This window comes from Anopheles funestus, chromosome X (genome assembly GCF_943734845.2).
Source record: "Anopheles funestus chromosome X, idAnoFuneDA-416_04, whole genome shotgun sequence".
NCBI classification, from domain to species: domain Eukaryota; kingdom Metazoa; phylum Arthropoda; class Insecta; order Diptera; family Culicidae; genus Anopheles; species Anopheles funestus.
Genome location: NC_064597.1, coordinates 16,471,949 through 16,486,992, shown reverse-complemented (window position 1 = coordinate 16,486,992; position 15,044 = coordinate 16,471,949). Strand labels below are relative to the sequence as shown.

Below are 15,044 nucleotides of genomic sequence, written 5' to 3'. Positions count from 1 at the left end.
CTCAGGCGAGCCCGAACGGAAGAGCAGCGACAGGATCGCCGTCCGGCGTACACAGCAGCGAGAGCAGCACTGGAGCAAGCGGTCAAGCGGAGCAAGAAGGAGCAGGGCGATCAACTTCCGGAACAGCTGGGGCCCCACGGATTCGGGCCAGGCTACAAAATCCGGAGGCAAATGTGGCAAGGAGCCCGAGTACCGATGGAACGGGATCCAGCCAAGCTGCAGCACATCGTCGGCGAACTTTTTCCGGTGCAACCGCCCATGGAATGGCCCACGGCAACAGGATCGACGGACGAGGACACGGCACGGGATGCCGTTACCGAGGACGAGCTGGTGAGCATTGCAAAATCGCTCAATCCCCAGCGTGCCCCAGGAGACGACAACATTCCGAACGTGGCCTTGATTGCGGCGATGACGGCGTTTCCACGCGTCTTCATGAGAACGTTCCAGCATTACATCGATTCCGGCCACTTCCCCGTCGAATGGAAGAGGCAACGGCTAGTGCTGTTCTCGAAGGCCGGGAAACCACCCGGAGAATCATCGTCGTACCGGCCAATCTGCCTGCTGAGTGTTCTGGGAAAAGTGTTGGAGCGACTCATACAGCGCAGACTTACGGAGCATCTGGATGCAACGGGCGGTCTCGCTGATGCCCAATACGGATTCAGGAAAGGACGCTCAACCATGGATGCCATCAACAGGGTGATTGCCAACGGAAGGGTTGCGCTCGACAAGAAGCGCAGGGGCGATCGACTGTGTGCGATGGTGACAATCGACGTGAAGAACGCCTTCAACACGGCCAACTGGACAGCGATCGGAGCAGCTCTGCAGCAAAGGAACACGCCACCGTACCTCCAGGCGTTGCTGCGGAACTACTTCACCAATCGCACGCTCCACTACGAAACGGATGAAGGAATGGTCTCGTTACCAGTATCGGCAGGCGTCCCGCAGGGTTCGGTTCTAGGACCAACACTGTGGAATGTTATGTACGATGACCTTCTTCGTTTGGAGCTGTTCGGAAAGCGTGCGGACATTATAGGGTTTGCTGATGACGTGGCGTTTACCCTTATCGGGAGGGACCCGCAGGAAATCAGCAACCTTGCTACGAGGAACCTGGAGATGATCGAGCGTTGGATGGATGGAGTGGGACTGAAGCTGGCCCATCAAAAGACCGGCTACATGATCTTCTGCACTCATCACAACCCGCAGGTAGGTCAACTACGTGCGGGGGGACACACGATCGTATCCACGGAATCGCTCAAGTACCTGGGGGTCGAGCTCTGCCGCAAACAGCACCACGGTCGGCATTTGGAGAAGGTTTGCAGCAAGGCATCACGTATCACGAATGTCTTGACCGCTCTGATGCCGAATAAGTGTGGCCCAAAAAGCAGCAGAAGGAGACCCTTGGTTAACGTTGGGAATAGCATTGTCCGTTACGCGGCACCATCGTGGGGACGGACGCTTCTTCAGAAGGACGTTCACCGGACCACGGTTCAGAGGACGCACCGCACAGGAGTTCTTCGAGTGGCCAGTGCCTTCCAAACGGTCTCCTACGATGCCGCTTGCGTGGTCGCAAGCACTATCCCGTTAGTCCTTCTCCTAGAGGAGGACATCCGCTGCCACGACGAAAAGGTAGCGAGGGGAAGTCCAGGACCAGACATACGAAAGCGGCAAAGGGAAGAGACCATGGGACGCTGGCAACAACAATGGACAGCCGGAGCGGGGCAGCCGAGATCGCCGGGGATGAAGACGAGGAGAATTATCCCGGACATTATGTCCTGGGTAAATCGCAAGCACGGAGAAATTGATTTTTATCTCTCTCAACTCTTTACAGGGCATGGGTTTCTCCGGAGCTACTTCGTCGAAAAAGGCATCCTCGACGGCTCGCCAAACTGCCCGGTGTGTGAACACCAAGTGGAAGATGTCGACCACGTAATGTTCCACTGTCCACGGTTTGCTCGAACCCAACACGAGATGCAGCAGCAGAGCCACACCCGCTTGACGATAGAAAATCTTGCAGCGGAAATGTGTGCCAACAGCAGCACATGGGAAGCAGTCCGGACCGCCGCAAGGACCATCTTCAGAAACCTCCAAGTGAGATGGAATGAGGAAAGTCCACCTACGGCCAGACGGAGACGACAACAACGACGGCGGAACACGGTACAAACGGGACCGCACCAAAGGATGACGACAACGGAAGCAGCAGCAGCAGCAACGAGTAACCAGAGCAGCAGCAGGAGCTAGACCCCACCGGAAGTAGCGGCTACGGACGGGCGGAATTAAGCAGCAGCAGCGGAAGGAAGGCACGAAGCAGCAGCAGCAGCTGAGACAACTAGGACGGATGACGCAGTAGCAGCATTGGAAAGCAGCAGCGCGTCAACAGGATGGGTGCATCGCACAAACGTTCCTGCATGGAGTACTACGCACATCAAGCGCATCGGCAGGGTTCGGATCAGGTCGAGGAGTGGTTTAGTTAGGGTCCCATCGGCTGCCGGGTCCGCTTCACGGGCCCAGCGTCACGATGAATCCCACATAACCCATCTCGGAGGGATTGGTTTGTAGCCGCAAGCCGCCCTTCGAGGTGGGTACCTTTTGAAGGTTCCCTCCCCGTTAACAAAAAAAAAAAAAAAAAAAAAAAAAAGGCCTATAGTAGCAATGAAGCCAAAATCAATCGAACTACATACATTTGTAGATGTAATCCCAAGATGCTTTCGCTGCACGTGCACATTATACATTGTAAGATTAATCGCAGCAAAGTCGAGAGTGGCACCGATTAAAGCCATGTCTATTCCGCGATTAGAGCTTCAAGCAGCTATATTGGGAGTAAGGTTGACGGAAACTGTCAAGAAAGAACTCCGTTTGCCAGTAGCTGAAGTAACATATTGGAATGACTCACAAACCGTGCTAGCATGGATTAATAGCGAGCACAGAAAATATCATCAGTTTGTGGCTCACAGAGTGAGCGAAATTTAGGAATCTAGCACTATGAGTCAATGGAGATATGTTCCATCGAAGAAAAACGCTGCGGATTTGGCTATTAAGCCATCAAATGATATGAGGCTCTGGTTCAACGGCAATCCGTGTGATGGGTTTACATAGTGAAAGACGAGTAATACTACCAGAAGAAAATTACTCAAGTTGGGAAAGATTATTAACCCATGCGACATACTTACTAAAATTCGTGGATTATATTAAAGAGAAAAGATCACTAGATACAAACGCTGAAAAGGTTCACGCAAAAAGACAAAAGGCGATGAGTTTTCACTTACAAACCATTGCAATGCTTATTCTAATATTTTTTACCGCCACAATACTTGCATCTGAAATGAGGGGATTAATTGCATATGATTGTGCAAATAATGATATAAATATAACTAGCTACTCTTTAATAGACGTAGCATCGTCTGTCCCACAAGCAAGAAATTTAAAAACCGCTGAAACAAGGATTCAAGTATTGCAAAGAAGTCCTAAAACAAGTGTCCATGTATATCAATGTAAGGTTACCATAAAACGATCCATACGATACTGCGGAGCATTTTCACATACCTCCGATTATGAACAAGGTTACGCGTACATTGTCAGGGAATTTAAGCTTGATGAATGCCAAAAGGCTCAATCGACCGGAATCATCAGATTATCGGATAACCACAAGGTTATGGAATTAAAAAAGAATAGTACTACAAGAGGAGAATTGTTAGTTGTAGGAAGTCTTAAAGGAACCTCCTGCAAAGGAGGAGTATATACCACATCAAGCTACACTTGGGAAGACGCGTTAGTTTATTACGAATATGAAATAAGTATGCATGATTATACTGCAATAGCAGATATTGAAAATAACCAAATAAATCTAAGAAATGGAATTATCTGCACATACACGACTGGATGGTGTCTGGACGTGGAATTCGGTTACATGACCTGGGAGGTGGATATGAAGCAACTCTGCGTAGAAACAGAATTTGAGACCATCTACGAAGGAAATGTCAACAAAACCGTTGACAACGATCAGCTGGGAATCAGATCGAATGCAGTGTACACTTTGCTTTCGGAAACTAATATGTTTTCAATTAGAGCACGTGATAAAACGCAGATATGTGGATTTGACGGATACTTGACAGATCATCCAAGAATCTTCGTGCTAGAGGCAAATGTATATAGATCACCATTTAACCGAAAGGCAAACATCGACAGAAACCTAGATCTGTTCACATATTTCAACTCCAAAATAACACTTGTAGAAAACTATCTTGGCCAAAAGTTGAATGAAGTATACATGAATGTGATGACAGAAATGTGCAAGATAGACAAGGCACTACTGGAAACAAAGCTTACATTGGCAAGAGTAAGTCCAAGAGTATTCGTCTCGAACATAGTAAAGAGTTCGGGCAACACAGCAATAGTAGCCGCGGAAGTCCTTTATATCCTCGAATGCAAGCCAATATTTGTAACATACGAAAGCAAGACAGATTGTCATCAAGAGATTCCCGTGAAATATAACAATCGTTCAATGTTCATGGCGCCAGTAACAAGAATTCTTCAATTGAGATGTACCGAAATTGATTGCACTCTTTTACTACCAACTACCAACTATCAACGATTGCGAGAGACGACAGCTCTAAAGTAACTAACTACAGACGTACTTACAAGTTGGTCATACACACCGCTACCAAGCCTAATGAAAAGCGGAGTGTACGATGCTGATAGTTTGGAGAAGATGAAAAGTATGGTGTATGAGCAGAGCGACAGAAAGGTCGCATCATCAGTAATGCATAAAATTATATCTGGGCAACATCCTAATCTGCAAGGATATTCATTTGACGCGCTAGTTACGGAAAATACAATCGACAACGCCTTCAACAGATATTGGTCCAAATTAATCATATGGTCAACCTGGTTGTGCATCGTGACATCAACTGCAATCGGAATCTACCTCATGAGTTGAATAGTAAAATTTGTAAACGATACGGTGATACATGGGAAGATACTATATGACATCTATGGTCTCGGATGGCAGCTGTTAGCTTCATTCTGGGATTCTCTCACCAATCTTCTATCTCACCGCAGTAACTGGAGAAAGCCGGCAATGAAGGACGAAACGGCACATTAAGACATCATCATAGCAGAAGAAGAAAATCCAACTAACAACATAGAGTTAAGTTGCATACAAAACAACGAGAGTCTGTACCCAGATTGTTATATTGAAAAAGAAACGGAAAACAAGTTAAACAAACCCAAATTCAAACCTAAAATTAGGCATAATTAATAGGCTTCAATTCAATTGTTCAATCAATTAATAGGCATCAATTACGAGGAGGTCGCAACGTTAGATTTGAATATTTGTTTAATAATTGTAACTTATCGCATGGGATCGTTGAGCTAGACCAAAACAAACAGAGAATTTTGGAAAGGTCTGTTTTTACGATACCATCGATAAGAATTGGTAAATAAATCATGCGTCGCGTAGGTCATGCGAAGGAGGTCTAAGATGGGAAACTAAAACAACCGACTCAAGTGCAATAAACCGTTTGGGAAAGGAATGCATGTGCAGCACAATGAGCTGCTTTCAATAGTGTCAACATTCAATTACTTGGATGCAATAAAACTAAAATGTTTAGGACAAGGCACCAAAACAGACCCCTAGCCATGTGTATATTTAGGATGAACATAGAAGAAAATAGGAAAAGACCAACGCGATCTAACATACTAATACCACCACAATGCGTAGGCGTATACGTACAAGCACATACACAGCCATACAGTTGTTAGTATATAAGAAGAAAATTTGTCAATAAACTTCACTTGTAATCCAAACCTCAACACTACGATTCCCTTTTCTGTTTGCCAATCGAAACGATCGGCACTCCATGAATTGAAACTGTACTTCTAACAAAGTAAACAGGCAATTCATCCGAACCAGTCAATTCCGAGCGCCTTACTTACCCGAAAGACGACAGAACATTTCATACGTAACGGAGTCCGAGCAGAAGAAGACCCCCCACCTCCCCGCCCCCGGCGTTTATCCACTACCTGATCGAACTCGAGGACTAGAGGCCCCTTTAAATCCATGAACGAACGTTTTCCAAAGAATCATATGGATAACCGGGGCTCCAAGATTACGACAATGCATTTTTTCTCTGCCATCCGGGTTGGGCGGTAACGAGGCTGTAAATTTGTTGACCCTCTCGCTTAATCGTACAGAGCAGCCAGGGGCCCCTTTAAACCGAGGACTAACGTTTTCCAAGGAATGATATGGACAGGCGAGGCCCCAGCACTATGAATGGGTTGTTCTTCCTTGAAAACCATATGCATAGGTTTGCGAGTGTGTTGTGGCTAACGGCATTTCGGTAGGTTCGAACGACAGGTTCGATCATTTTACTCGTGAGTGTAAGCATGTAGCCGTGGTAAGTCGAGTTAAAAAAAGAAAATACTTTTTTTTATTCATAAAGAACGGCCTGGCCGTATTACTAAATGAAAATACTTGAGTTGAAACGAAAATGTCCGAGTGAGTTGAAACAAAAATGAGTTGCAACGAAACGTTTGATACACATGAATTGAAACGGAATACGTGTGAACATACCCAAACTAGCCAAATGAATATACTTCTCGCTCTGCCTTACTATCATTTGTCTAGTCATCATCAACTATATTTGTCTAGTCGGATTCATTCCCCTTATGTAGTATCTGTTACAATTCCGAAAAAGTAGCCGAAGCGTCCAGCGTCCGCGAAATTCAGCAAACATATTGAATTACATTGGATTCGAACTCAATCGAAATCACTTCGGATCGGATCGAATCGGACTCAACATTGCACTGAATCGGCTCGGAATTATGATTATGAATATGGCTCGGAATTATGGGGCAACGCAAAAATTGTTAAACAAACTGCTACTCCATACTGCCTAGATTTTTCTCATTCTTACTATGTAGAAACAGTTTTTGACTCTAGCGTACCGTAGCTCTCGTTCTTTCCGATGCAAACCAACAGGTACGTAGGACTTCTCTGATACTCCCATGCATTTTACCAGGTACCGGTACTTGATAGGACCTCTTTGTTGCTCTCATGCATTTTACCAGGTACAAGTACCTGATAGGACGTCTCTGTTACTCTCATGCATTTTACCAGGTACAAGTACCTGGTTACTTTGGACCTGTTCGTCGCCGTTAGTACCTGGTAACTTTTGGACCTGGTTACTTTACGTGTTATTTTAGCAGGTGCATGTAACTGGTTACTTTGAACCTGGTCGTCGCCTTGAAATCCATAATGCACCTGGCTACTTTTGGAATTTTGCATTTTTAATTGCGGAGCCAATTATGTACCTGTTGGAACCAGGGTTTTTAAAATTCTGGACCTGGTCAGGTTCGGTACTTTAATGTAACGGTTCCGATTCACAAGGTCCAGCGTTACTTTCCCATCACTACACCCAAGTGGACGAACCAACTAACCTCAGCCACGCGTTGATTCGTGCATTTTAAGTACCCTACTGAGCGGTGGTATAATTATGCAAGCAATTGATGCAAAAATTACGATTAAAATAACATATTTATTCCTCCATCCTCATTTGAGAAAACGGACAAATGGAAAAAGAACAATCTAACCTCGTTTTGATGGTTCGCAAAGCCAAGAAATTCACTTGGTCAGCGTGATGCGCTTTGATTAGTGCATCACTGGACGGATGACTTCATTCTTGTGGATGGCCACCACGCAAAGATGCTAATGAGTAAGCAACAGCCAGACTATAGCCGCCATGTTGAATTTTTTAACTCCTTCACTACCTGCGTGCATCCAATCCCAGATAGCAGCAAATGGGAGAAGTAAGTGAACATGTGGAGATGACACCATAGCACGTCAAGAAACGCCATCCTGTGTGGTGTATGGTCCGGGACAGTTTTTGATGAATGGATGCATGCAAGGAAGATGATGGTGATGAAGATTGGCCATTCAGCTGAACCAGGAAAACAATAAAGAAGGTTGGGATTTGGCCAAGCGGTAATGGACGATTGCTTGGTAGAAAAATGAAACATCAAGGAAGTATAAAAGGCTGTGGACGAATCCTTGAAGATAGGCAGACACATCCGGTGTACCGTGTTGAGCAGTGTTCTGGCTTCCGGGAGCGGTTTTATCATTATAAGTGTAGGTAGGATTTCGTTTTTACGGCACCGGATGAGGCAGTGTGTAGCTCGGGCCGAATTCTAACGGGCGTGTTTGTGCTTTCAATCGTTTTACGGTGTCCGTTGAATCGAGCCAGTTTCTTGTCGCTCAGTGCATTTATTCGGAGTGCCTTTCTGTGTATGTGTGTTTCAATTTAAATTCAAATCAAGATGTCCTCCAGAAATATTCTGCTTCTAAGCGTGCTGTTGATGGGAAACATCTACTGGAGTTTAGCCCAACCGTCAGTAATCACTAACTGTATCAGCCCGTCTGTATACTATCGTCCGTGCTAAACATTCTGTGTCGTTGTTTTAAACAGGATTACTGTATATGAGATGCTTTGCACGTTTAGACAAGCAGTAGATAACCCGAACGAGTGTAAATTTGGATTTTTTACTAACATCTGCCAAAAGTTGGACTGCTGGAAGGTAAGGTACCAGGTGTAGATAACATATCCGACCTGTGCAGAGTTCACAAAAAAGTTCTCCAACTAATCTTGGCCTTGTTGACCTATCACTTACCAGGGTCCGGGAGAAGAGTGCGGTGACAATATGTCCGCCTATATCCGCTACGGCCAGTGTGCTTCTGGGTTGATATGTTGTAACGGTGAATGCAAGGGTTGTATCAACGGCATCTGTAACAGTGAACCATGTCATCCACCCCACTCCTTCCAGTTGCGCTCAGATCCTCATATGATGGAACGCCGCATGGACCCACTGTACAGGATCTTCGATCACTACAACAACAAGTAGTTGGGACGAGTCCACACTCATACACACAAACACCAGACATCTCGATGTGGAAGGATGATGTCTTCTCTCATCGCATGTTTTGCATCCCGCCCGCACAATATCATAACAAAGAAAACTAACTGCTTGTCACAGCTACACGAATTTGCAATGGTAGCCACTTCAAACGGTAGTTGGAATGAGATCATTTCAGGTCAGTGGTGGCATACGAATCATTTAATATTTTAGCCCTAGTGATGTTACTACTCTTACCTTACATTCCTTACTACTCTACTCTTACGTTCCAGCAGTGCGCATTCGCTAATATGGAATAGAAAGATAGCCTTCAATAAAGTTACATCTACAGCCCAGTGAACTCGGTTTCCAACTTACACTCATATCATTTATCTGAGAAATTCAAATGGGAGAAATAACGGCTACTTCACGTACTATTTATACCACTTTGCTCTTCCAGGATTGATCTTCTAGAACTCAAAATAAACCCACTAGAAGCTTTCTTTTCTTATCCACCGAGAATGTACCTCGAATGTCTGGAAACTTGAAAAAAGAATACCCCGGAATAGTATTATCAGTAGTAGTGAGAGAGCGTAAACTATCTCAGCTCACATTCAAAGTTAGAGTATGCCGTTCTTTGAGTAAACAATTTATGATTTAATGAATGATATCGTTAAAAAGTAGCGTATGCAGCACAGTGTTAAACTATACTCTAGAACAGTGGTCCCCAACCTATGGTCCGCGGACCACTTGTGGGTCGTGGCTTAAGTAGAAGTGGTCCGCGGAAGAAATTTTCGGTCGTTGGACCGATCATTTTAACAATTTTTGTTTACAATTTTAAGCGTTTTACCGTAACGAAAACATTCTACGCTTCTCGTTGTGTCAAATTGTGGACCATTACAATTTTTACTAATGATTTATTTAAAAAAATGGCCTTAACAGCGGAATACATACATTTGGAGTCCGTTCATAGACGGCACATGGGCACGGTGGGCCGCGATATACTTATGTCGAACAATAAGTGGTCCGCTGTACTAAAAAGGTTGGGGAGCACTGCTCTAGAACAGGGGTCGGCAGAGTTTTAACCAAAAGGGCCAGACAGTAAAAAATAACCTGGAACTGCGGGCCAATTACTTGAAACCAATCTTGAAACATGTGGAAACAGGGTTTCTTGCGGGCCGAATCAAATCGTCTAGCGAGCCGGATTTGGCCCGCGGGCCGGACTTTGCCGACCCCTGCTCTAGAATATCGTCACTACTGATCATTTGTCTTTTTCTTTTTACTTCACTACAAGCTTGTTCTAATTTCATTCCTGGTTCATGTGGTCGAGAAAGTTATCCACAGTTCATGTGGTCGGTGCGCAGGAAAACTTTTTAATGCGCAAGAAAGTGAACGCAAGGCTTGCTCTTATAAGAAAATTGGTTTTCACGTTGGGTATCCTGAAGATGTCTTCTATATCCAAAAGAAAAAAAATGTGTAATCTGTACACCAAGCAAAGAGACACATTTCAAAGTGCAGCTTAATCTTTGTTTTCACTGTTTCACAAAACGTATTTCATATTTCCCGACCGATGTTTTACTGTCATCGTTTATAAAACATCTGCTGCTAATTTTCTAGAAAGTATAGAACAACCTAGGAAAGCTTCAAAAAACTCGCGAGCAAACAACAAAAAACCTACGCCATAAAGATTGTTGCAAAAAAAAACTTTGGAAAATTGTTCACAATCTTCACGCAAATCAGGGATTCACTTTCTGGTAAAGATTAAATAAATTCACCACTTATTGGGTACGTTTATTACAATGAGATAGCTGTAATGCGGATTGCATACTTTCATTAGAAATTACCCACTGATTGTTTTAGTACAGCTACCATAAACAGAGGGCGTTAAGAGAAATGGTATCTGATGTTAGCAGTCTTCTGTTCAAGGTAGTAGTATATTTTTTTTATTGGAAGCTTGTATCTACTTTACTGGAGTGATGGAAAAAGCTTGGCGAATAATAAGTTTGTGGTGTATAACGTGTAACAGTACTTACATTACACATACGAGACGCAAAGTGCGCAGCTAACGCACACTAACGTTAAGTTAAACGAATTAACGATACTGAACTAAGAAGCCAACAAATTTGAAAGCAAGAATCATCTTAACCATCAGCATCTAGATATCCCGCTCTGTGTCGACTATGCATACCCGTACACCATATTGCAGGGATTGTCATCATATCCGAACTACTCGCAAATGTAACTAAGAAAACTTCTTTTTTAATCGCGCGTTTTTGTAGACAAAAACAAAAATTAAAAGTTTATTAAACAATACCGCGCACGCAATACCGAATCGTGTATAGTTTATTATTTTGTTTTTATTTACCCGCCCTCTTCCCACTTGTCCTTTTATCTTGTTTTTGGTTTATTTAGACACGAGCGTTTGCTTTCGTGTGTTGATTTTTTTGTTTTTATAGGGGTTTTCTTCTTTATCGGGTGTTTAGTATTAAACGGGTTGTATTTTTGTTTTATTTTTTGCTCTTCTTCATTGGTTTGTGTTTTGCTTTTTTCGTGTTTCATACCGTTTTTCATTGTCTTATTGTATCGCGTTCTTTGTGTTCCGGTGTTTGCGTAGGTATGTTCAATTTGAATTATTTTCCTTCCGATCGCATTTGCTTTCGCTTATTGCTTCGTTAACAGACATCTTTCCGAGCGCATTTGTCTCTTGATCATCGTTATCATTTTGATTGCTTGTGCTCGTTATGGATTTTAACGCATCGAGTCAGGATAAGAAATCGATTCATAATGTAAGAAGGTTGGCAACGAACTAGAATCAGAACCGTTTGCTCCACTAAACTAATTTTAAGCATTTGAACAATAGGAAATCTTACTTAATACTCCACATCCCTCATTCGGCGGTGCATCCCAACAACCGGCCGGTTTCCGTATGTCGTCCTGCGCAGTCCCCTGTGTTCCGTCTCTCAGACCCAAAATGGTGATCATGGTGGATAGTACGAACAGTAACGTTGACACGCAGTTTGAAGCCGTGCAGGGGTGGGCAGGGGTGCTGCAGGAAACGGGTCGTTGTCGTGTAAGTTTTTTTTTAGTTGTTACTCTAAATGTGATTGTAACGGTGCAGAGCGCACAACTCAAGTGTCCGTACGTCGGACCCTGCCCACCTGTGGCTGGAGCTAAACGGAAGCTTGGTAGCAGGAAGCGCGCATACAGAGGAGGATTAGAAGGAGAACAACGCGTTTGTATTTGTTTTGGTCACCGAACACACACAAGTGCTACGTGCGGTGAGGTGGTGAAAAGAAATGAAACAGAAAAAAGAAAAAATAACCAAATGACTGACTCCACAAAATGGTGGAAGCGCGGACGGGGAAATATCTGCGCGTGACGACATACGACTACCGGCTAAATGTCCGGTTCGATAGTGCACCGGATGTTCCCGAAGGTGGGCGGTGGAAGTAAATATTATGGGAAAAAAGGTTTTTTTGTTCACCGATAACATGCGTCCGACAGTTTGCTAGAATGCAACTTTGCTAAGTTTTCGTATCCTTCCGATCGACACAATTGGGCGGGCAGACGCAGACGTGCAGAGAGTGCGGAAGGATGGGTACGAGTAGGTTTAGCCCGAAAAACCTCCTGGCAAAACCACAGCACACGGGGCAGCCACCGGCCATACCGATCGCATAAACGACACGAAGGAAAAATGAAACCGAAAGTTGTTTTTTTTTCTGGCTGTCTCGTTCTTATCATCTACGGTAAAGGAAGGTAACGACGTTGATGGCGGTGGCGGCGGCAGCAGCAGCAGCTTATTATAATACGCTGATTTATAGGATTAGAGCTTAAAGATAGAGTGAGTAAAGAGATATGAGTCCATATGCGTGTTTCATTCTTTTGCGTAATATGTAAATATATAAACGAAAAAAAAATATGGCATCCAGTTGTAGGATTGCACACACGACACACTTCTTTGGTAGAGAGTAGAGTTATGTTTTGTTTTTGTTGTTTTGTTTGTTTTTTTTTTGTATTGTTTTAGTTTGCACTATGGATCATGGAACGGGTTAGAGACGGTTGAAGGTGAACGAGATGCGACTGAGGCACGAGCGCGTTGCCACGCCCTGTTGCAACCCGGTTGCCGTACTCAAATTGGCCCACAACCGAACCTGATCCGTCTCCTCGGTGTTTCAGAGGGCGATCCTTTGCTTTCCCACACAACATCACCCGCGATAGTATGATGTACAGACGCGACACACCCCGGACCATGGTGCCACCATCGTGCGTGCCTTCAAATTGTGTCGATCAGACGAAACGTACCGTGCATTTAACTCTGCCGCAAAACACACTATCGGGATTAACGAACCGAAAGGGAAAGGGAAATGCAGTGTTTGCTAGTTTTTTTATATCTTAGTAACCGTTTCCCTTGGTGCCGTGACCAGGAACATCAGGTAAGTAAAGTGCCGCGCTGCATGGAATCGTGCCTTCCTCCCGGGGACGAATGTGGGATAGAGAGTGTACACCAACGCGTAGCGCCGTGCCCCAAACCAGCGGGACGGGATGTCTCGTGTTGAGCAAAAACAAAATTAGCCGTGTGTCATCGGGACACCGCACCGAGTCATTACCGGATGTATCGCTGTTCGTTGGCGCAGTAAGATTAATCGTAGTGTGATTTCCTCCCCGCTCCGAAGCTAGCTCGTATACGTCCCGCAACGCTCTATTAGGGATCTTTTATTTTTGTTTTGCTTCGTTGATTGAGGGAGGGAGGGGGAGGGGAATGGTTGCGTTTCAGAACTGTTCCGCTTGCTCGGTCGTGATGTATCGTAGATAAATATTGCATATCTCGCATTTCGTTATAATACTAGCACACTGTTCTAGATCCATGGGCGGCGTGATTGTGTGTGATGATTACCTGGCAACACTGCTGTCACGTGCCGGATAGTTTCCGTGGTACCGTCACAACACACATACAGGCAGATGCGCGTCCCTTCGCATAAACGGATGCACCGGCACCATTAGGGTTTTTAGTACCGGCATCACCGGAAACATCACGTGACACGGATAGCCGGCCAGCACCGCACAACCACATATGGTCCGCCCCGTCTCTCACGGTATGACAGACGAGATCTATCGGGGGGGAAAAGGAAGGTTCTTAGTCTATATGAAGCTAAATGTACGTTAGGCTACAATAGCTTAGGATAGCTATGTAGAGGAGACAGAACGATTCACGTTACCCGGCGATTCAAGGCACAACGCAACGCTACGCAGTCGGCCAAACCAGGAAGGTACAGCATCCACACAGCACGACCTACTTCGCGCAGACTGTCAGATGGGAAAGCAACACTGCATTATTTGCTACTTAGTATATGTTACACCACACACACGGCACTGTCTATTCCCGGTTCCGTTACGCAGCGTCACACCGTAACGCTCCGCTACCATACACCTACACACACGCGTACACGTTCCCTAACGCGCACCTGTCTCCCGTGAAACCCGTCGAAAGTGGCAATCTTCTCCTTGAAACCGTACACAGGTAGTACACCCTTTACAAAGGACCACACACAATAAAGGCGGATGGTTGGCAGGAGTTTTGTGTGTGTGTGTTGCTTTTTTCTTTTGGTTTTGTTTTTCGTTGCACGAACGCTGACGATGCTAAATTGCTACGAGTGCGGTTTAGCTTGATATTTTCTTCTTCTATGCACACTTTGCACGTTACTGTCCATGTTGATGTGTATGTATTATATAGAAGAGGAGTTGTATTTTAGCGCATTGTTTAGTACAACACACAGCTACACAGAAACACGCATTGCACACTTGTTGCGCGGTGAACCAACGCTGGCGAGGCTGAAAAAATTAGAGAGAAAGAGCGAGAAAGAAACACACTACTTCCGGTGTGGGTGGTTAGGGGCGGTACCGGGTCCATCCGACTCGACACGTTAACTAGGAGCAACTGCGATCTCTCTGGTGATCCTGCGTGTGCAGATGGTTACGCATGCCAATCCGGACGTGTACACAGCACCAACACAACCGAACCCCACAGATAACGCATCCTAGGACGGGTTTTTTTATCGCGGAACGTAGTTAAAAAAGAGTTGGATTTTTCGAAACTTCTGTTTCGAAAAAAAAACAGAAAGTAAATGTGTGGTGTTTCACAAAGTTGTACCGTGCAGGTTCAG

General features: G+C 44.9%; 1 protein-coding gene across 1 annotated transcript; it reads left to right on the top strand.

The window, feature by feature from the left end:
* Positions 1-7,578: 7,578 nt before the first annotated feature.
* On the top strand, positions 7,579-9,603 carry LOC125764228 (uncharacterized). Its single transcript, XM_049428261.1, has 3 exons — positions 7,579-8,381; positions 8,460-8,568; positions 8,665-9,603. The coding sequence occupies exons 1-3, from the start codon at positions 8,311-8,313 to the stop codon at positions 8,890-8,892; spliced, it is 408 nt and encodes a 135-aa protein (XP_049284218.1). The 5' UTR covers positions 7,579-8,310; the 3' UTR covers positions 8,893-9,603.
* Positions 9,604-15,044: the final 5,441 nt, after the last annotated feature.